General features: G+C 34.7%; 1 protein-coding gene across 3 annotated transcripts in view; it reads left to right on the top strand.

Moving 5' to 3' along the window:
• The window catches only part of TPP2 (tripeptidyl peptidase 2), a 115381-nt gene that overhangs the window by 79670 nt on the left and 12632 nt on the right, over nt 1-23079 (top strand). For 2 of the 3 annotated variants that reach the window (XM_037800114.1, XM_037800116.1), the window contains exons 20-25: nt 1073-1169; nt 1963-2100; nt 3998-4242; nt 4510-4588; nt 6355-6393; nt 11716-11867. In XM_037800114.1, coding sequence (XP_037656042.1) covers nt 1073-1169; nt 1963-2100; nt 3998-4242; nt 4510-4588; nt 6355-6393; nt 11716-11867 — 750 coding nt within the window. The remainder of the gene's footprint in view (nt 1-1072; nt 1170-1962; nt 2101-3997; nt 4243-4509; nt 4589-6354; nt 6394-11715; nt 11868-23079) is intronic. The other variant, XM_037800115.1, reaches the window with a different exon arrangement.

The following is a 23079-nucleotide window of genomic DNA, read 5'->3' as shown; positions in this document are numbered from 1 at the left end:
GTGAGGCAGCCCAGCAGAAGCTACCAGCCTCACTGTCCTAACTGACCAGCAAGGTTGAGAATGGAGGATTACGATAGTTGATCCCAGTCCTGATGAGTTAGCATCGATGGATTATTGGGCATTAACCTTTTATTTCTTGCCCCAAATTGACAAGTTAGCATTCTCTCTGACATTATTTTGTGAATACTTTTCCAATCATTTTCAGAAACTTGCAGTACTGGAAAGTTTCATCAAATGGTAGAAACGTGTGTGGTCTAATGTTTATGCCCCAGTGGCTCCACCTACAAGAGCAGGGCACCTGACCTGTACTTACATACTTTAAAGATACTTGATTTTTATTGCTTAATTGATCTTAATACGTATCAACTTGAAGCCTATTAATAAGTGTCTTAAAATAACCTATTAATATAATTCCTTCTAGAATTATCAATAAGAATTTTGAATTCTAGTTTTTGAAGGTATCATCTCAAAAATTGTAATAAAGTTAGAGCAGTAGGTTAACTTTTACTTGCATTTTTAACTATTTTAAAAAGTTATTTTACCCCATTCTTAGTGTTCTTTTCTGTAAAATCTGTATTATAATAACTTAGTTCAGAGAATCACTGTAAAGATTAAATAACAGGTACGTGAAGTACTGAATGTGGCACCTGGCTTGTAACAAGCACCTGCGTGATGCCTGATGTGACCCATGCTGTGAGCATGTGCAGCATCTGCCTCATGGGCGTGAGGGATACAAACCAAAACAACCTGTCACTTCGAGATTGTTAGGGATTATCAACTCCAGTCTTTGGGTTTGATTATATTAAGAACTATTTGCTAACATCTGAGAATATTTTAATTATGAAGAGATTATCTTTGTAATATTATTTATTGTAAAACTGAAACTGTGTGTATTGTTTTGGTTCAGTCAATTAAGAAGTGTAATGTAATGATTAAAATATAAGATATACCAAAAGGACATTTTTAGGAATGCTCATTTGTCAGTGGCTATATGTTATAGATTTTGTTGCTTGTATTTTATCTTGGTAAATAAATTCTTGACTCAAATGATTTATGCATTTGCCTCTTGTAGCCCACTGAGTGCAAAAACAAGACCTTTAGGATCAAGAGATGTTTTGCCAAATAATCGTCAACTTTATGAAATGATCCTGACATACAACTTCCATCAAGTAAGTGTATAATAAAGTATACTTTTACATGGAATTTTTTGTTTTGTTTGCAAATCATAAAATCTAAAATGGAGGGACATTGTATAAGGCATATATTTGAAATGGAATCAAGTAATTAACATTGATTACTTTGGGATGGCTCTTAAGGAAATTATGATTTGTAGTTATTTAAGTACCATTCAGCTTTGAAATTGTAAATTCTGATTTAGTGGTAGTCTGGCCTTTAAGCCTTAATCTTTGTATTTTGTATTCACCTAATCCAAGTTTGGTATTACCTGGATAGCTTATAAATACCAGATGCCTTTTGATTATGATGCTGAACCTGATTAGTTTCTGTGAACAGCATTGGAACAGTAAAAGATCAAAATAGTTAGTAGATTCAGTGAGGTAGCTGAGACCAGTGTAAATATCAGTTCAAAGAGTTTATATGTAGGATCAGTTAAGAGTTCATTGGAGCTCTTTCTGAAGCATAATATGAATTTGGTTTTAATGTTAGGGAGAGGGTTGATTTTGGTGAATTATCAAATTTCAATTCAATAAGGTAGTAAGGGGTCATGAAGTATATATGTTGTTTTATTAAAGAATACAGATAACTAGGTTTGCAGTTTTCAGTCTCGGAAATAAGTGGGAGGTGCCTTTTACTCTTGCCAACATTTTTTTCCTGCATTTTTAAAGTTATTTACTACAAGAAAGCATTACATTTTAAATAAAAAGTTTATCAATGACAGTATTACAAATCTATATTAGAAATCATATGTAAACCATGTCAAGTAATCATTGTTATTTTTTATAGCCCAAGAGTGGGGAAGTAACTCCAAGCTGCCCACTACTTTGTGAATTATTATATGAATCGGAATTTGACAGCCAACTGTGGATTATTTTTGACCAGAACAAAAGACAGATGGGTTCAGGCGATGCTTATCCACATCAGGTATAAAATTGGCAGTTGCTTTTAGAATTGACAGCATTTGTTTCCTGAAGTGATGAATCCCTGATAATCTTATTATATCCATGGTTTTTTGTTTTTGTTTTTTGTTTGTTTGTTTTTACATTTAGTACTTTTACAAACCGTTAGAAGCTCAGTTTTTCTTTGTAGTTGTCATAGAACAGACTGACAACTTGCTCAGTCCTGTAAGTTCAACTGAGTCAAGTTTTGGGGTAGAGGAGCACAAGTATGACACTTGAAGACACTAGCCAGCTTTGCTTTTTAATTTTAGTATTTCTCTTTCCTCTATTCTGCTTCCACCTATCTGAAAGTTTAGAACTAATTGTCAGAGATACATGAGCACCTTGAAATGATCTCAAGTATGAATTTGATAAAGACAGCACTACAGTGGTGGCCAAGGGATAGAGAGATTGAGGTCCTCTAGAAAGAAGTGTTTTCCTAGATACTCTGCAGCTTTCTTTATTATTTTGTTTGCCTTTTTGCTTCTAAATTTCTCATGCAAGTACTTAAGTATATTTTGGCTACAGCTGACATATTTACATTACGTGAACTTTATTTCAAATACGCCCAGTTGTGTGTGTGTTTAAAGAGAAGGTACCTGTAACGTAGAATTTGCTCCCAGTGCATGATTTAACACCAGGAACTACTATGGTATTTATGTGGTTCTGATTATTTTATATTTTGTCCCACCCACTTTTTGGTGATGTTGGCTACTGTCATATCCAGTTCCAAGAATATTATCAAATACCTTGTTTTTATTCAAGGACACTCACGTTTTATATAAGACCTTTATTTTTTAAAATTATTTTTGTTTAGTATTTCTTCTTGAACCCAGTCTATAAAATAGACTCTGTTAAGGCAGCTCTGGAAATCACTCATTTCTCTGTAAGTCTTAGAGCCAAAGTGAAATTTGCATTGCTGAATAATCAGATATTGAGCTTTGGTTTATGTGATTTAGACTCTTAAACAATAAGGCTTAAGTTACTGTGTTACTCATGACAAGGAAAGTGGCAGAAGGGAGGCAGAGAAAGTAGGCGGAGAAGAGCAGAGGTTCCTGCTAAGAGGGCAGAATCTAGGGTTTTATTAGAGATTAGGATTTGAATTTGGAACTTTGGGATTTTTTAAATAAAATTTATGTCCTAATTATATAGTTATTTTGCATTTTATCAGTTAAGATAAGTGTTTCCAGTTTATTAGTACTTTCAAACTCATTTCTTCATCACATTCTCTTGAACATGTTAACTAGATGGAGCATCGTAAATTAGTATTCTTTGATCTCTGCTGGCTTCCTGCTTTTCTTGTCTGCGATAAAGGAGTCCAGCATTTTGGTTCTAATATAAAGATTACCAGACACTTAAATTTACATATGTGTGTTTGTGTGAGGTATCATAGAACACCTTAGTTTTTATGCTGTTTTATTATTTCTTTGCTTACCATGGGTTAGTTTTGCTCATTTTTGTTGTTGTTTTGTACATATCTTTGAGTACCCATGAACTAGAATATCACTGCTGTTCTTGTTCTCAAGCAGTCACTGATATAGGTAAGAAAGAGTTTGGGATGATTCTGTTGTGAAAAGGATAAGGGTTTTGGAGTCAGACATGACTTCAACCCCCAGCCTACAGTTTACTCTACGTGTCTACATGTAACCTTGGGCAGTTCACTTATGTCTCTGAGCCTGTTTGCCCACTTATAAAATAAATATTTGGTGTGTATGTAATTGTATGTTTAGTAACTCACACTTTACCTCACATATTTTAAGCACTCTGTAAATGACAATTGTTCCTGCTTGTCTTCTTGCCGTGACTTTGTTTTACTAGGTTAAACTTTACTTTTCCCAAATGTGTTGTTGTGTTTTTTGTTTTTGTTTTTGTTTTTTTTTTAGTACTCTCTGAAATTGGAGAAAGGAGATTATACAATTCGACTGCAGATTCGTCATGAGCAAGTCAGTGATTTGGAACGGCTTAAAGATCTTCCATTTATTGTTTCTCATAGGTTATCTAATACCTTGAGCTTAGATATTCATGAAAATCATAGTCTTGCACTTCTAGGAAAGAAGAAATCAAGCAATTTGACATTACCACCCAAATATAACCAGCCATTCTTTGTTACTTCCTTACCTGATGATAAGTAAGTGATAACCGTCCTTTTACTTAATGCCCATCTTATACATTGTAATCTTTCAATGTTAGTTCATTACATTAGACTGAGTTTATAGAACATTGTCATTATTACCATTTTAGGCTGAGGTTACTTCTCTCTTTGATTTTTGAGACCTTAGCTATGGGAATTATTTCAGAATGGAATTGTTTTGATTCTTTTCTCCTTACTTATCTTTGTGAAACTTTCTCTTTTGTTGCCTTTTTCTCTCCCTCTCTATTTTGATTTTCTTATTAGGATTCCTAAAGGGGCAGGACCTGGATGCTACCTTGTAGGCTCCTTAACGTTGTCAAAGACTGAACTTGGAAAGAAAGCTGTAAGTATTAGTTTTTCTACACTGGAATTTTACCCTATTCCAAAACTCCCGTTTCTTTAAAGATGGGAGTTTGTTTCACTTTCAGAATGGGTAAAAGAAAAGATACACCTGGAAAAAATTTTAATAGGTTTTTCCCAAGTTACTAGTAAAGGTCTGTTAATATTTGGTTATATTTTTTAATGTGTCATGTTTTTAAAATATTTAGTATTCCTTTTCCCAAGCTTAAGTCCTCAGACCCTGGAACTGTCCTACCTTGGTGTGGCTACTATATTTGAAATTCCTGTTAAACATGTTCCTTTGTATGTAGATTCAAATCAGATATAGCTTTGGTAAATGAGATGTTTAAAATTAGAACATTTTATAGAATTTTAGCCTTAATATTATGGATATAAAAATAAATCAGTTTCTCTTGTGTTGTTTCAAAAAACTAGACAAAACAGTAATTAACTTATGAACAATATTTTACACATTGGTACAGATTTCTCTCTTGTTGGAATTTTGCATAATTTTATAGATAAATATGAGGTATTTCTTTTGACATTGCCTTAAAATTTTCAGAATTAATGCTTTTTATGAAAAGCATGTTTCTGTTTGTTTCATTTTAGAGATAAGTTTTACATTTTTTGTAAGAGCCCATTTTAGTTTTATATCTGCATTTCATTACAAAATTATGAGAATTTTCTATGGATTCATCAGCTTTTATCATGATGCCATTAGAAGTTGTCATTCTCACATCTTTGCAGTTCTCTTCAGCAGTAATTCTTGTAAAGTTAAGTAAGTTCACCTCCTAATACTGCAATCTATAAAAAGATATCAAAATGAATAATCATATACATCTTAAAAGTTATATTTATTTCTTGCCACTCTTGAACCAACGGTCATTTGTTCATAGAGGCATAATTTGGGAATTTTTTTCTTAGTAGAAGTTGTTTACTGTGCTATTTCTTTTTCTCATTTCAGGTTATGCTATTTACATAAACATACTTTTGTATAATTTGAAGTAAATCAGTAGTTAACAATATTGTAATTCATTGATGCACTGTTTTAGGTAACATATTCTGATAGTCTTTTTTTTGTGGATTACGTTTCATGGGAAGCATAGTTGCCAGTCTGTTTTTCACCCAGGTCACTCTTGTGAGGAGTCCACTTTCTTATAAGGATGATAATAGCAAAACACTGTTATTAAAAGCATGCTTTCAGCAATTCAGAGGCAATTATGAAATTGTTATGAACTTGTGGGATTAACTATAATTTTGGGGGAGAAAGCAAAAACCTAAAACTATCAAATTAATTACAGTTTTGCCTTGTTTAATGATACCTTAGTAGTTTTGCAATTCTTACATTTTTGGTAGTTGGAAAGATAAAATAATTTTGCTTCACTTTGATTTTCACAATAACTTTGGTGCTTTTTTATAAGAATACATAGGCATGTTTGGTTGTTGTGACATCCTTTAAAATAAAACTCGACAGACTGTCAGCTAAATTTAATGCTTTCAAAAAATTTTTGATAGCAAATGGACTTCACTCTAATTTTTTTAAATAAGTTGAATAACATTTGCCCTTAGGAATATCATGTTGGAGTGCATTTTCATTAAAGTGGCACTGTTGCTTTCTTTTAAAGCATGCCATTTTTATCATATACCTGACCCTTCTAAGTCCTGTGTGACACATACAGGTGGAACATAAACTGGAAGAAAATTAAAGTGGTGTCTCCATCCTGTCTAGATTATGCATGTTTTCTTACAGAATGTCATTCTAACTCCCAGGGGCAGTCTGCAGCAAAACGACAAGGAAAATTTAAAAAGGTACTGATTGTCAGTTCTTAAAAAAAATAAAAGATGTTTTAAAGCCTTATTTGCATATTAGTTAAACATTTTTCTGTCACTATTATGAATCTTAAAAAAAAACTCCCCTTTTATTTCCTTTTAAATTATGCAGTATAGTGCTATCAGCTATACTTGCAATCATTATTGACTTACTGTTTTTCTAAACGCTTTTTTCCACCATAAGTTGCATAAGTCTATAAGTGTATAGAAAAAAATTTTAATGCTATTCATTTCTTAACTACAGATATAATACCAAGTAATAATATTATTCAAAGTTTGTATATCTAAAATCCTATAGAGAGATAAATGATTTTTCTTAGCTATTAGGACAAAGCACTTAACTTATTTTCAAAGTCTAAAAATATTCTTAAATTGAGTGGTTTTTTTAAATAATGTATTCCAGCTTTTTGAAGTAAGGTTTGTTCCCTCTTGCAACTTCTTAGTGCTGGAAGGTCAGAGACAAAAAGCAATGAACATATAATAGGAACAAAAATTAGAACTGCTGAACAAAAATTAAAGCTTATAATAAGTGCACAAATTTTAAAACCATAAATAGTAAGAGGTCTGTTACACTTCCTTGCAAATTATTAGGCAATCCTTGATTAACTGTTAAGAGTCAAATTTAATTCAAAAAAATATATATATGCTTCAAGTATACTTCTGAGAAAGGAACACATTTTGATGAAGAGCTACTGACATTCAGCATTTTAGTGGTTTCTTGCATTCAAGCAGGAAGTATTGCAGAGGGAGAATTAGTATTTTAAGATATAACAAAAGATAGCTTTATTTTTCTTAATTCATAGTGGTGTGAGACTAGCAATCACCATTTTTAACAGGTAAGATTCCTTTATTAAAATGTCTCCTGAAATATCCACACTATTATATAATGATAGCCACTTTATTTAGACAAAATCCAATACTCTGGGTTATCTGTTGAAATATAGGAGTATCTGCTTCTCTATAGACCGTATTTCTCAACTGCGTGTCTTGACCCATTTGTGAGCCATGTAAATTCATTTTATGGAGTATGACCAGCATTAGAAGGAAAATAGAAATTATTCATTCATCCTCATAAAACTATAATTGCATTTTTTATGTATACATAGGTATAAGTTTTAAGTCAGTTGAAAAATAGTTTGAAAGCCACTACTTCAGAGAATGTAGTAGCTCATTCAAAATAGAAGACACTCTTATGAAAGCCATAGCCAGTTGTTGTTGGTGTTCCTTTTTTTTCTTCCTTTTGCATATCTTATTTGACTTATTGGGAATTTTGGAGGATTTTGTTTGAATTAGGTTGTGTGAGGTAGAAAAGTTCAAATGAATAGGAAGGCGATTAGTGAAACTTTACTTGACAATTAGTAAGAGATGTTGTTAGCTCAAGTTTACCTCTGCTTGTTTCTCCCTATCTTCATAGCAAGCACTACATTGCAGAGTTCTTACTAAAGTTTTTATTTTAAAGACAATCATTATTGTAGTTTTATAGTCACATTACAGAGAGAAATATATTTATAATTAGTTACTAAGAAAATACCAAGCTTTTTGTATGTAATTTTCAGTGGATTTGTTCTTTGGGTTTCAGTGACTTTTGATTTGAAAATGTACATCACCCTTTTTTTAAGTCTGTTGTAGTAAGAAAGAATATAGTTATTTTTACAGATAAAAAATAGCATTCAAATAGGATTTTAATCTTTAAAATAGATGTTTTAGTATGTATGAAATTATTAAAACTTTGAATTTGCAGTTATTAATAATTTAAGAACTAAGGAGATTAGAATTTTTGGACCAGAATTTAAATGGTGGTCTGATATGTTGCCCAAAGAATAATTACTGGTTTGGCAAATAGGTTTGACTTTCTAAATAATGTTTAATTGGAACATTGTTAAAATATTTTGCGAAGAGCTGGAATAATATAAAAAGAAAAAAACTGCTGTTCGGTATCTACTGTAGGGAACTCTTCAAAGCATTTCTGCTCTGAAGTTTCTTCTTGACTTATCTTTAAAACCTAATCAAGATTTCTGAAGATTTAGTGATACAAAATCATCTCTAATAAAATGACATTGTTGTAACTTTTGAGAGGTGAATTGTAAAAACAAATGAATAAAAATAATAGATGACTGATAACATGAATAAAAAATAGCACTTTTAATTAGGAATTAAAACTGTCACATTCATAATTTTTAATGATAGAAATTTCTGGTCCTGAAATATTTTTAAGAGCCTGCTAACATTATAATTGTTGTCTTTAATATATAAAATGCTGATTACAAAAAGGTGATTTTTTTTTTTGTAAAATCTTTCATCGTAAATGTTCCTTGTCTCTTTTGTGCTTTTAGTGGTAGTCTGTGGTTGCTGTAATAAATTTCTTCCTATTTATAGGTTTTTGTTAGATTTAATTTCTAACCATAAATTAGTTTTAATGAGTTGCTTATTTTAAATTCAATTCATATTTTCTTTCTTCTGTACTAAAACATTATTAGCAAATGCCTTAACTCTGAATTTCAGAAGAGGAATTGTCTTGTAACATGTAGGCTTTCTACCCTGAGGTGCCATGCCCTCTCCCTAGAATAGTGCAAAGAAATATGAGAAACTAAGGAAGGCACACATTAATTTTTAGATTAATGGAAGTGTCATCAGTGGTAATGAAGCATGATTCCAAAGAGAGAATAGAAATGTGTATTAAAGGAGTAAATGTGAGAAGCCACTTAATCACTTTAAGTTCTTGGATATTCTTTCTATTCTATATAGATAACACTAAAGCAATCTGTTTCTTTATGAATTTGGTGATAAATTATCAACTCATATTTTGCAAACACCTTAACTTGATTTTGCCATGGGCAGTGCCCTCCTAGCAAAGTGGACCTCAAGAAAGAGAAGAGAAGTGGATAGGTGATGGGTCAGGAAAGAGGTCCTTTCCAAGTTTCATGTTTCTCTAAGGCCTTTGTTTATAGGCTCTGGCTCCCTGACCTAAGAGGGAGAGTGGCATCTGATGGCTAAAAATGGACTTGTTTGGTTATTGTGCCTTGAAGTGGTTTTATGTGCTTCTACTGAGTCATGTGGAAATACTGTTGGAGCTATTAGAACTTTAACAGTAGGTCCTAATATTTACTATTATTATTATTATTTTATACCCCAAATGTAGGTTAATTGTGAAAATTGTTAAAACGGATGTATTTATGTAGGATTCGTACCTAAAAATCGTATTTTAGGGGAAGTGGGGCCTTGCAATCTTATTTTTGATTTGGCCTGTATAAAATTTTTCCTAGAATTATTATGATTAGGGCAGAAAATGTCTTTTTGGTAGCATAATTTGTTCAAATTTTAGAAACCTTGTTAATTAAAATAAAAGATTTTAATTTAGCAACATTTTTAATATAAATGTGAAGATAGAATTTGAGAAATTGACCTTTTAAGTACTATAAATTAAGGACATCTGATTATTCCACCAAACACACACACACACACACACACACACACACATAGAGCAAGTATTTGTAATGATACGTGATTTCATTTCCCACATTATGCAGTATTTTTTTTGTTTCAGTCAGAGTTTCTATAGAGAAACAAAACGTTAGGAGATGTATACATACATATATATGATTTATTTTGAGGAGTTGATTGCCTCGTAGTTAGGGCTGGCCAATCCAAAATCTGTAGGTCAGATTGGATAGACATTATTAAAGAATAATCTCCTCAACTGATTGCAGATGTTAACTACATCTACAGAATATCTTCACAACAACACCTAGATGGGGTGTTTGAGTAAATAACTGAGTACTGTAGCCAGGTCAAGTTGACATATGAAATCACGCTTTTTATAAGTAAGGACCTAATGTACTATTGTTTTGATAACAGAATAGAGTAAATGTAATTATACTTCATTTCTCTGGTCTCTTCAAGACAAAACTTCTCCGAAGAATTATGTAAATTTGTCCACTTCCCATTCACTCTTCAGTTCTTTTTAATCAGCCTTTTCTCCCCACTATTAAATTGCCTTTATCAAGGTTATCAGCAACCTCTGTTGCCAAATCTTACAGTTGTTTCTTTTTCCCCATCTTACACTACCTGTTAGCAACAGTCATCTATTGATTATTCCCTTTTTCCTGAAGTTTTTTTTCCTCAAGGTGTCTGTGATCCCAGGTTCTTTTTGCCTTCTATCTTTCTCACTCTCACTGTATCTAGATTATCGAAATGCTTCAACCAAGTCCTAGACTTAGTCTTTTTTCTGTTTACCCCCTAGCTCTATCTTCTACCTTCAAATACTAATTCCTGGAGTGGATGGGCTTCCTTTCTTCATTCTGATCTCAGATCGGTATTACTGCCTCAGCCTGCCTTTCCATCAACACTTCATCTAAATTGGTTTCCCCACTTTACCTCTAGCAGCCAGTATCTAACCCTTTATTCTATTTTATTTTCTTCATAACATGTATCACTATCTGAAATTATTTATTTACATGGTGTTTTTATTGCCTATCTCCCCCCACTAGAATGTACGTTCCATGAGGACAAGGAAGCATGTCGTCTGTTTTGTTTTTACCTCCGTTATTTCCTATTGCATCATAGGGGCTCAATAAATCCTGTGGAATGAATGAAGGAATAAATTCCTCTTTGAATTACTTAGAAGAGAGAATTTTTTAAGAAAAATTTAAACTTATTTCTGCCCCTTCTCAGATACAAAATTTTAATGATGTTATATACTATACAACACTGAGGTTGAACCCTAATGTAAACTGTGGATTACAGTTAATATGATTATAGTAATATTGATTTATCATTTATAACAAGTGTATCACTCTAATGCAAAATGTTAATAATAGAAGAAACTGTATGGGACAGAGGTAGACTTGTGCTCTGTACTTTCACCGTGGTATTTCTATAAACCTACAACTGCTCTAAAAAAATAAATTTAAAAATCTGAAAAAAAAATTTAACTTATTTTCTTCCTTTCTCAGATATAAAATGTGAAAATGCTCCACCCTAATTTCTTATACTTCCTGAATATACTTTTGTCATCAGTCTGTCAAGTAAAACAAAAAATACTAAATATACTCAATTGAAGGAAAGTTGTCTTTAACTCCTTTGTTTTAAGGGGTCTGTTGGAAGCTTGGATACTGTAATGTTTGGGACAAATATCTTGGATCAGAGTTTGGAATTTTTGAAATATTTGGGACTTTATAATCTGTAGTACAATATGGCACATCTCAAGTGCAGTCCATGTTATGGGATACTCATTTAGTGAAGATGATTATAAAATATGTAAAATTAAAAATATTAATCTGTCATGTCTTTCCACATTCATAGGATATAATCCCTGTTCATTACTACTTAATATCTCCACCAACAAAGACTAAGAATGGCAGCAAAGATAAAGAAAAAGATTCAGAAAAAGAAAAAGATTTAAAAGAAGAGTTTACAGAAGCATTACGAGATCTTAAAATTCAATGGATGACAAAGTAGGTTTTTTGAATGTATTTTAACCTTCTGAATGTTTATTTTTATTTTCCAAATGATGACAGTATTGTGCATATATGCATAGGCTATATTAAAAAATGTTCACAGTGGATGGTAGGATTATAATAGCTTTGTTTATGGGCCTTTCCTGCATCACTTAATAGTCCTCTAAAATGCCATTTTTGATGACTACTTTTTATATGGTCCTATGGATGCAATATAATCTCTTTAAATACTTTGACATATATGTGTTTATAGCTCTTCTCTATAGTGCTGTGAACATTTTATACATTTTTTTGTTTTCTAATTTCCTTCAGAATCTTAAAAGTGTAAGTACTAAATCACAAATATTAATTTTTAAAAATCGTCTTGGTATCTTTTGTCAAATTGCTTTCTAGAATGGATATGATTATTTATACTCCACCTAGCTGTGTATGAGGGAGTCTTTTCACCCCCTGTACCTTTGCCAGCAATGAACTACATAATTAAATAGAAGCCTCACTGATACAGTATGAAAAAAAGGCCATTATTGCTCTTTTAAATTGTATTTCTTAGTTATTAGTGAGAATGAGGTTTTTAAATGTTATTTCTTTGTTTAGTTTCTATCAGTTGAACATGTTCTTTGCCCATTTGTCTATTGGGATTTTAGATTTTCTTGTCAATTTTAACTTTTGCTATAAAAGATATTAACCTTTGCTGTATCACAGATTTCCCCCTCAGTTTATTCTTTGCCTTTTAGCTTGATTTTCACATTGTAAAACTGTATTATATATAGTTGAATCTATTACTTTTTCCATTGGCATTATGCAGTATTCCTTTAACCACTGACTTTCTGTGGGAGTCCTCATTAGCTGAATATTTGTGTGTATTTGCAGTTATGAGGTCTTATAGGGAACAGATGTCATTATAATATGAAAATATTCCCCACAAACCATTATGTCAGTCTACATTCAGATATACCTTCCTACTGAAAACTAGTTTCTGTTTTCACCAGAAGTCTTTAGGTCAGTCTCTGGCCAGTTGTAGGATGGAATAAGCAATTGACAGTACAATATAAATTCTTCAAAAGTGAAATTGTAGAGATCAGCTTCTGGGATGACAGCATGAGAAGTTCTAGGAAATTGCTCCGCAGTAAAACTGGTGAAAATTACTAAAAAATAACCTTTTAAAGCCTCTGGAAATGGTCCTACATACATAAAGCAAATGAGGAAATATCCATTCAAGAAAGTCTATGAAAATTCAGTAAGAAAAGTGAGTCATGGAATTTTAATGTAGACTACTTCTTTCCTACTCACTCCCAATTATCAAGACAGAAACTGCACTCCAGATTGGTGCAGTTAGGAACACATCCTGGGCCTCACTTCATGGGAAGAGCAGGGTATCTGCATTTCTCATCCAACCTCAAGCTACCTGTTGGTGGATGAATGCACTTGAGAGGTTGGGGCTCCCTTCTTACACCCAAGCTTCACTCATGAAACAAGCTCTATATTGGGAGTGGCACTGCTGAGAGTACTGGGTCCCCAATTTTCCTTGCCCAAATTTGTAAGGTGGTAGTTCCATAACAGGAAAGACAAGCAGAGAAGACCTCAAGCTGCTTTCCTCCTCTTCCAGCAAGCATTCAACTCCTAAAGTGGGATCACATGGTACTGTCCCCACCACCAGCTCCAGAATCCTGGTTTAGATAATTTGCCTGGGAGAGCAGGTATTAAAAAGATAGCTCCTTGTCTCATCCCAAGGGAAATGACTTATTTGCAACAAACCTATTGAGAAGTTCATGCCTAATTGTTCAAAAACAGTAGAGATTGTGATGAAAGTAATTGACAGGGGATTTGTAGAATCATCAGAGATACAAGCTAAACTGTAGGTTGATTAGCTTGCAAGGGAGAGCCAGAGAAAAGAAAGAGCTAGACAGAATACTCTTGGGGTCAGAAAAAAATAGCAAACACTGATTTTGGCTAACTATTCCTTTGATGGACCGAATTTTGGAGAGTAAATTATTCCCCAGGGCATCATTGAAAACAGTAGAGCAGTCATCTGTCAGTTAGTGGAGTTTGACAGCCGGGTGTGGTCAGGGAAAGAAAGGTCAAGCCCTGCCAAAACCCTGTAGTTCTGTGGTTACTGTGGGTATATCCAGGGTTTCCCCTGCTCCGCCCCTCTAGTGGCAACAACAGAGACTTAACCCTACCTACCAGGAGGAAATAGACTCCAGTAAAATAATTCAGCCAGTCACTAAACAAATAAACCAAGGACAATAACAAGCTCCAGCACAGGGGACAGGTATCTTATTTGCTACAATGTCTTCTTTTAAATGCCTTGTTTCCAACAAAAGGTTACAAGACATGCAAAGAAATACCAAAACACTGGTAAACAGGCAATAGAAACTGCCTATGAGAGCAGCCAGATGTCAGATTTCATAGAGAAAGTCTTCCAAATAGCTTTTATAAATACGTTGGAAGAACTTTAAAAAGCATGATTAGACATGAAGGAAGATATGATAATGTCACATCAAATAGCGAATATCAATAAATAGAACTTATTAATAAGTGTTGAAAGTAATATAACTGAAATGAAGAAATCACCGGAGGGGCTCAGCAATGTATTTGAACCGGCAGAAGAAGGAATTAGCTAAACAGCTAAACAGCTGGCTTCTGAGCAGAAACAATGAAAACCAGAAGGCAGTGGGGTAATGTATTTAGAATGCTCAAAGAACAAAACTCAACCAAGAATCCTTTATCTAGTAGAGCTGTCTTTCAGAAATGAAGGTGGGATAAAGACAATAACAGATAAACCAAAACAGAGAATTTGTGGCTAGTAGCTTTACAAGAGATACTAAACAAATTCTTTAGACTGAAAGCAAGTGACCCCAGATGGTAATTCTAATCTTGAATTTAAAAGAGTGAAGGCATATATTATGAAAGAAGAAAGATCAAATCTGTAACCTAATACTTTACCTTCAGTCACTGGAAATAGAAGAACAAACTAAACCCTAAAGCAACAGAAGTAAAGGAATAGTAAAGATTAGATCTGAAATTAGTGAAACAGAATAGAAAAAAAATTGAAACAAAAAGCTGGTTATTTGAAAAGATTGACAAATCTTTAACAAGACTGAAAGAAAAAGAGAGAAGACTGAAATTGCTAAAATCAGAAATGAAAGAGGGGACATTACTCCTGACCTTGCAGAACTTAAAGGATTTATACAAGAACATGATGAACAATTTTATACCATCAATTATATAACTTAGATGAAATGGACAAAATCCTAGAAACACACAAACTACCAAAATCGACTCAAGAAGAAAGAAGAGATCCAAGATGGCGGATCAGGAGAGACAGAGGAAAATTATTCTCTGTGAAAAACACTAGATAAAAGACAGAAAGTGCTCCAGAATACTGGTTCCAGGGTTCCACCAGCTGGGCAGGGACTTATTAATCTGTAGTGATTGAGCACTTGGAGAAGCCAAGAGCCTGCATTCGGAATTGTGTAAATCTTTGATCTGGAGAGCCGCTGGGAAGACATCAGCTGGACTTGCACTATATTTGGAAGCGAGTCGGAGTGGGACCTGGGTAGTGGCCAGAGAGCAGTGGGGAGTGCCTTCCACACCCCGGGCACCTGCCTCGGTAACTGGCATGGGTGATAGCCCTTTACACCCCTGCAGCTGAAGTCCCCCAAGTCATGGACAAGCCACTGCAGCAAGGGGATGATTGTGGGAGTGGGTTATTTTCCACACCCTGCACAACCATCTTTGAAGCGGGTGGGGAGCTACCCCTTCGCAGCGCTGTGGCCGAGAGCCTCCTCAAGGGAACTCAAGATTCGGCTGGCTTGTAACAGCGCAACTCCTTCTGCTCAGAAGCCCACAGGGCGCACAGCCAAGAGGCAGGGGAGCTGCATGGAAGTGACAGGAACCCTACACCAAGCCCAGGGACTTGTGGGTCCATGGCAGAGAGGGACTGAGGGGAGTCAGCTGAAGGGGTGGACGCCTGCCACAGCCCCAGGGTGTCACAGCCGCAACCCAGGAATGGCTGGGAGTACAGGGTCTTAAAGCCCTCTTCCCTGCCAAACTGCATAGGGCACAACCTCCACGCATAGGGCACAACCTCCACCCACAGGGCTGACAGTCCCCATTGCACATGGAAAATTAGTGCACCTCCACATGGTTTGGACCCCCACTCGCTGTATAAATGAAGTTGGGGAGAACTGGATTGAGGATAAGAAGTGGCTCGGGAGTGCCGTCTACTGGTAAGTCAGGGAAAGTACACTGCATCAAGCTGTAACCGTCAAATTATAGATAATTGTTTAAACAAGTCTGCATATCCTAAAGGAACCTTATCAAGATAAGCAAATGCCAAGAGGCCAAAAACAACAGACAATTATAAAGCATATGAAGAAACCAGAAGATATGGATAAACCAAATGCCTGAATTAAAAAATCAGAGGTGATACAGAGCTTGGAGAAATTAATCAAAGAAGTTATCGCAAACACCAATACCATGACTCAGGATATAAAGGACATCAAGAAGACCCTAGAAGACCATAAAGAAGAATTTGCAGGAGTAAATTAAAAAATAGAGGATCTTATGGAAATAAAAGAAACTTGATTAAATTAAAAAGATTCTTGATACACATAGTACTTAGAGGAAGCTGAAGGAAGAATAAGTGAACTGGAAGAGTGTTGGTTGGAATGAATGGTGAAAAAAAATCGAAAAATTCGAAATGGATCTCAGGGATATGATGGACGGCATGAAGTGCACCAATATAAGAATCATTGGTGTTCCAGAAGGGGAAGAGAAGGGTAAAGAACTAGGAAGAGTATTCAAAGACATTGTTGGAGAGAACTTTAAAATGACATAAATACACAAATCATAGATGCCCAATGAACTCCAAACAGAATAAATCCAAATAAACCCACTCTGAGACATATTCTGATCGAATTGTCAAATACTGAACAGAAGGAGCAAGTTATGAAAGCAGGAAGAGAGAAGCAATTCACCACATACACGGGAAACAACATAAGACCAAGTAGTGACTACTCAGCGGTCACCATGGAAATGAGAAGGCAGTGGTATGACATATTTAAAATTCTGAAAGAGAAAAATTGCCAACCAAGAATTCTTTACCCAGCAAAGCTCTCCTTCAAATTTGAGGGAGAGTTTAAAATCTTCACAGACAAACAAATGCTGAGAGAATTTGCTAACAAGAGCCCTGCCCTGCAAGAAATACTGAAGGGAGCCCTATCAGCTGAGAAAAAAAGGAGGAAGAGGTATGGAGAAGGTCACAGAACGAAAGAGTTTTAGTAAGGATACATTAAAGGAAATAAAGATGGGGGGGTGGGGACATATATCTGACAAATAAAAACCAGTGGATATGATAGCTGATTCAAGAACTGCCTTCATGATAATAACATTGAATGTGAATAGATTTAAAAATATGAACCATCAATATTTTGCTTACAAGAGACTCAGACCCAGAGACACAAAGAAATTGAAAGTGAAAGGATGGAAAAAAAATATTCCATGCCAGCTACAGCCAAAAGAAAGCAGGAGTAGCATTATTAATCTCAGACAAAATAGACTTTAAATGTAAGGATGTCAAAAGAGAGAAAGAAGAACACTATATGCTAATAAAAAAGACAATTGAACAAGAAGAAATAACAATCAAAAAGGTCTATATACCCAATCAAGGTGCCCCAAAGTACATGAGACAAACATTGGAAAAACTGAAGGAAGCAATAGATGTTTCCACAATAATTGTGGGAGACTGCAGTACATCACTATAGATCAACCAGATAGAAGAACAATAAGAAAATTGAAAAACTAAACAATGGGATAAATGATTTCGACTTAACAGACATAGAGAGCATTACATCCCAAATCACCAGGATATACATTCTTCTCTAGTGCCCACAGAACTTTGTCCAGAATAGATCATATGCTGGGCCATGAAACAAGCCCCAATAAATTTAAAAAGATAGAAGTTATTCAAAGCACATTCTCTGATCACAATGGAATAGAACTAGAAGTCAATAACCATCAAAGATTTAGAACATTCATAAATATCTGGAGGTTAAACAACAGACTCCTAAACAATCAGTGGGTTAAAGAAGAAATAGCAAGAGAAATTGCAAAATATTTTGGGACAGATGAATAACAAGAGCACAGCATATCAAAGCTAATGGGATGCAGTGAAGGCTGTATTGAGGGGGAAGTTCATAGCTCTAAATGCATACATTAAAAAAGGAAGAAAGAGCTAAAACTGAGGAACTAATGGAACAACTGAAGAAGCTAGAAAATGACCAGCAAACTAATCCTAAACCAACCCGAAGAGAAGAAATAAGGAGGATTAAAGCAGAAATAAATGACATAGAGAAAAAAAAAAATAGTATCAAAAGTTGTTTCTTTGAGAAGATCAACAAGATTGACAAGCCCTTAGCTAGACTGACAAAATCAAAAAGAGAGAAGACCCAAATAAAATAATAAATGAGAGACGGAACGTTACTGCGGATCCTGAAGAAATTTAAAAAATTATAGGAGGCTACTATGAACAACTGTACACCAACAAACAAGATAATGTAGAGGAAATGGACAATATCTTGGAAACACTTGAACAACCTAGACTGTCCGGAGAAGAAAGAGAAGACCTCAACAAACCAATCACAAGCAGAGAGATCCAATCAGTCATCAGAAAGCTTCCCACAAATAAATGCCCAGGGCCAGTTGGCTGCACAGGGGAATTCTACCAAACTTTCCAAAAAGAACTCACACCAGTCTTACTTAAACTCTTTCAAAAAAATTGAAGAAAATGGAACACTACCTAACTCATTTTATGAAGCTAACATCACTCTAATACCAAAACCAGGTAAAGATGCTACAAGAAAGGAAAACTATAGGCTAATCTCCCTCATGAATATAGATACAAAAATACTCAAGAAAATACTTGCAAATTGAATCCAAAGACACATTTTTTAAAAAAATCATACACCAGACCAAGTGGGGTTCATTCCAGGCATGCAAGGATGGTTCAATGTAAGAAAATGAATCAATGTGATACAACACATTAACAAATCAAAAGGGTAAAATCAAATGATCATCTCAATAGATGCTGAAAAAGCATTTGACAAAATCCAGCATCCTGTTTTGGTAAAAACACTACAAAAGGTAGGAATTGAAGGAAACTTCCTCAATATGATAAAGGGAATATATAAAAAACCCACAGCCATCATAGTACTCAATGGCGAGAGACTGAAAGCCTTCGCTCTAAAATCAGGAAGAAAACAAGGATGCCCACTATCACCACTGTTTATTCAACATTGTGCTAGAAGTGCTAGCCAGAGCAATCCAGCAAAACAAAGAAATAAAAGGCATCCAAATTGGAAAGGAAGAAGCAAAACTGTCATTATTTGCAGATGATATGATCTTATATTTGGAAAACCCTGAGAAATCGATGACACATAAGTCAGTAGTGTTCCTATACACTGGAAATGACCTAACTGAAAGAGACACTCAAGAAAAAGATTCCAATAGCAACTAAAAAAGCTCAAGTACCTGGGAGTAAACTTAATCAAGGATATAAAAATCCTATACGTAGAAAATTCCATAACTTTACTAAAAGAACTAGAAGGGAACCTAAAAAGGTGGAAAAATATTCCGTGTTCATGGATAGGAAGGCTAAATGTCATTAAGATGTCAGTTCTACCCAAACTCATCTACAGATTCAATGCAATTCCAGTTCAGAATTCCAAAAGTCTTCTTTGTAGACTTGGAAAAGCTAGTTATCTAATTTATTTGGAAGGGAAGGATGCCTCGAATTGCTAAAAACATTCTAAAAAAGAAAAACTAAGCGGGAGGACTTACACTTCCTGACTTTGAAGCTTACTATAAAGCCACAGTGGTCAAAACAGCATGGTACTGGCACAAAGGTATACATATTCATCAATGGAATGGAATTGAGAATTCGGAGATAGACCCCCAGATCTACGGTCGACTGATCTTTGATAAGGCCCCTAAAACCACTGAACTGGAACATAACAGTCTCTTCAACAAATGGGGCTGGGAGAACTGGATATCCATATCCAAAAGAATGAAAGAGAACCCCTATCTCAACCCTACACAAAAATTAACTCAAAGTGGATTAAAGACCTCAGTATAAGAGACAGTACCATAAAACTCCTAGAAGATAGTGTAGGGAAAGAACTTCAAGAACTTGTATTAGGAGGTCACTTCTTAGACCTTAACACCCAAAGCACAAGCAACAAGAGAAAAAATAGATAAATGGGAACTCCTCAAACTTAAAAGCTTCTGTACCTCAAGGGAATTTGTCAAAAAGGTGAAGAGGCAGCCAAACTCAATGGGAAAAAAATATTTAGAAACCATGTATCTGACGAAAGACTGATTATCTTGCATATATAAAGAAATCCTACAACTCAAGGACAATAGTACAGACAGCCCAATTATAAAATGGGCAAAAGATATGAAAAGACATTTCATTGAAGAGGAAATACAAATGGCTATAAAACATGAAAAAATGTTCATCTTCCCTAGCTGTTAGGGAGAGGCAAATTAAGACCACAGTGAGATACCATATCACACCAATTAGAATGGTTGCCATTAAACAAACAGGAAACTACAAATGCTGGAGAGGATGTAGAGAAATTGGAACGTTTATTCATTGCTAGTGGTACTATGTAATGGTACAGCCACTCTGGAAGACCGTCTGGCGGTCCCTTAGTAAACTAGATATCGAGTTTCCCTTCGATCCAGCAATTTCACTTCTCGGTATCTACCTAGAAGATCTGAAAGCAGTGACGACAACAGTTATTTGCACACCGATGTTCATAGCAGCATTGTTCACAATTGCCAAAAATGGAAATAATCCAAATGTCCTTCAGCAAATGAGTGGATAAACAAAATGTGGTGTATACACACAATGGAATACTACACAGCAGTAAGGAACTAGGTCATGAAACATATAACAACATGGATGAACCTTGAAGACATAATGCTGAGTGAAATAAGCCAGAAACAAAAAGAGAGATATTGTATGTTACCACTAATGTGAACTCAGTGAAAAATATACAATAAATATTTTATATTGTAGAATGTAGGGGACAGATGTGCTGGGAAAACTGGATAATCACATGCAAAAGAATGAACCCTTTGCCTCTTACCAAATACAAAAATTAACTCAAAATGTATCAAAGACCTAAAGTAAGAAGTAAAATTCTATAACTCTTAGAAGAAAACATGAGTCTTCATGGCTTTGGACCTGGCAGTAGTTCTTAGATGTGACACCAAAAGCATGAGCAACAAAAGAAAGAAAGAATTTATATTTCTTGAAAATTTAAACTTTGTGCTTCAGAGGATTCCATCAAGAAAGTGAAAAGGCAGTCCATAGAGTAAGAAAATACAGATCATATATCTGGTAAGGAACTTGTACTCAGAATATATAAAGAACTCTTTACCACTCAATAGTGAAGTGACAGCCCAGTTAAAATATGGGCAAAAGATCTCAACAGACATTTCTCCAAGGAAGATACACAAATAGCTAATAAGCACATGAAAAGATGCTTGGCATCGTTAGTCATCAGCAAATGCAAACGAGAACCACCGTAAGATACCTTTTGCACCCACTTAAGATGGTGTTCCAGTTTGCTAATGTTGGCTGTTGTGCAAATACCAGAAATGGATTGGCTTTTATAAAAGGGGGTTTATTTGATTACAAAGTTACAATCTTAAGATCATAAAGTGTCCAAGGTAAGTCATCAAACATTGGATTACCTTCACTGAAGAAAGGTCATTGGCATCTGGAAAATCTCTGTTGGCTAGGAAGGCATGTGGCTGGCGTCTCCTTGCTTCCAGGTTGTGTTTCAAAATGGCTTTTCCAAAGTGTTGCTTTTGGGGCATTTTGTCCTCTCTTAGCTGCAGCTGTTCCTCAGAATGTCACTTTCAGTTGCTCTGAGTCTGGGCCTGCGTGCCTCTTTTTAGAGTACTCCAGTGATCCAATAAAGACCCACCCTGAATGGATGGGGGGCAATACCTCCATAGTCCCATCTCCATGGAAACTCTCAAAGATTCCAGCCTAATCAACAGTAATACGTCTGCCCCCCACAAGATTGCATCAAAGAATATGGCGTTTTCTGGGGAACATAATACATACAAACTGGCACAGGTGGTTAGAATAAAAAAGTCAGATATTAACAAGTGTTGGTGAGGATGTGGAGAAATTGGAATTCTCATTCACTATTTGGTTTGTAGGGATGTAAAATGGTGCAGCTGCTTTGGAAAACAGTCTGGTAATTTCTCAAGTGACTAAACATAGAGCTACCATATGACCCAGCAATTCTACTCTTAGGTATATACCCAAGAAAAACAAAAATAGGTTCGCACAAAAACTTGTGCATGTGTTTGTAGCAGCATTATTTATAAAAGCCTAAAGGTTGAAAGACTCCAAATGCCCGTCAGGTGACAAATGGATAAACGAAAGGTGGTATATCATACAATGGCAATATCATTTAGCCATAAAAGGAATGAAGTGTTGATAAATGCTATATAACATGGATGAACTTTTAAATCATTACGCTAAGTGAAAGAATCCAGTGAAAAAATATCACATATTATATGATTCAGTTCATATGAAACATCCAGAGTAGGGAAATCTATAAAGACAAAAGTAGATTAGTGATTACTTAGGGCCATGGAGGATAGGAGTGGGGGTTAGGTGGATTGATAGCTAAAAATAACAGCGGTTTCTCTTTGAGGTGATGAAAATATGCTAAAATTGACTGTGTTGATTGTTGTACCCCTGTGGCTATATTAAAAATCATTGACTGTTACACAGTAAGTGAGTGAATTGTGTGATGTATTTCAACAAAGTTTTTAAAAGTGAAATTGTGTAACTTGTAAAAGATGAAGGATTTAAATGAAGTTGATGCAGATGATGTTAGACAACTGGACAAATTATTTGCAAAGAAATAATAAATGTGGCCAGACTACTTAGAAAATGGAGAGAAAATTGAAAAGGTTGTTGACACAATAAATGTTTTAGAAGAAAGCAATTCAATTGAAGTCCCTTGCAGAATTTATGAAGCCTTATTTAGAATATTTTTTGCAAATACAGCCCTGTCTATAATAAGCTACAGTATTGAATGTGAAGTGCAAATATTTGTTTTGTTCTTGTGTAATTTTTGGAGGAAAAAAGAGAGAAAAATTATACAGCACTTGA

This window comes from Choloepus didactylus, chromosome 12 (assembly GCF_015220235.1).
Source record: "Choloepus didactylus isolate mChoDid1 chromosome 12, mChoDid1.pri, whole genome shotgun sequence".
NCBI classification, from domain to species: domain Eukaryota; kingdom Metazoa; phylum Chordata; class Mammalia; order Pilosa; family Megalonychidae; genus Choloepus; species Choloepus didactylus.
Note: the sequence above shows the minus strand (reverse complement) of the source record. Positions and strands in the feature narration are given on the sequence as shown.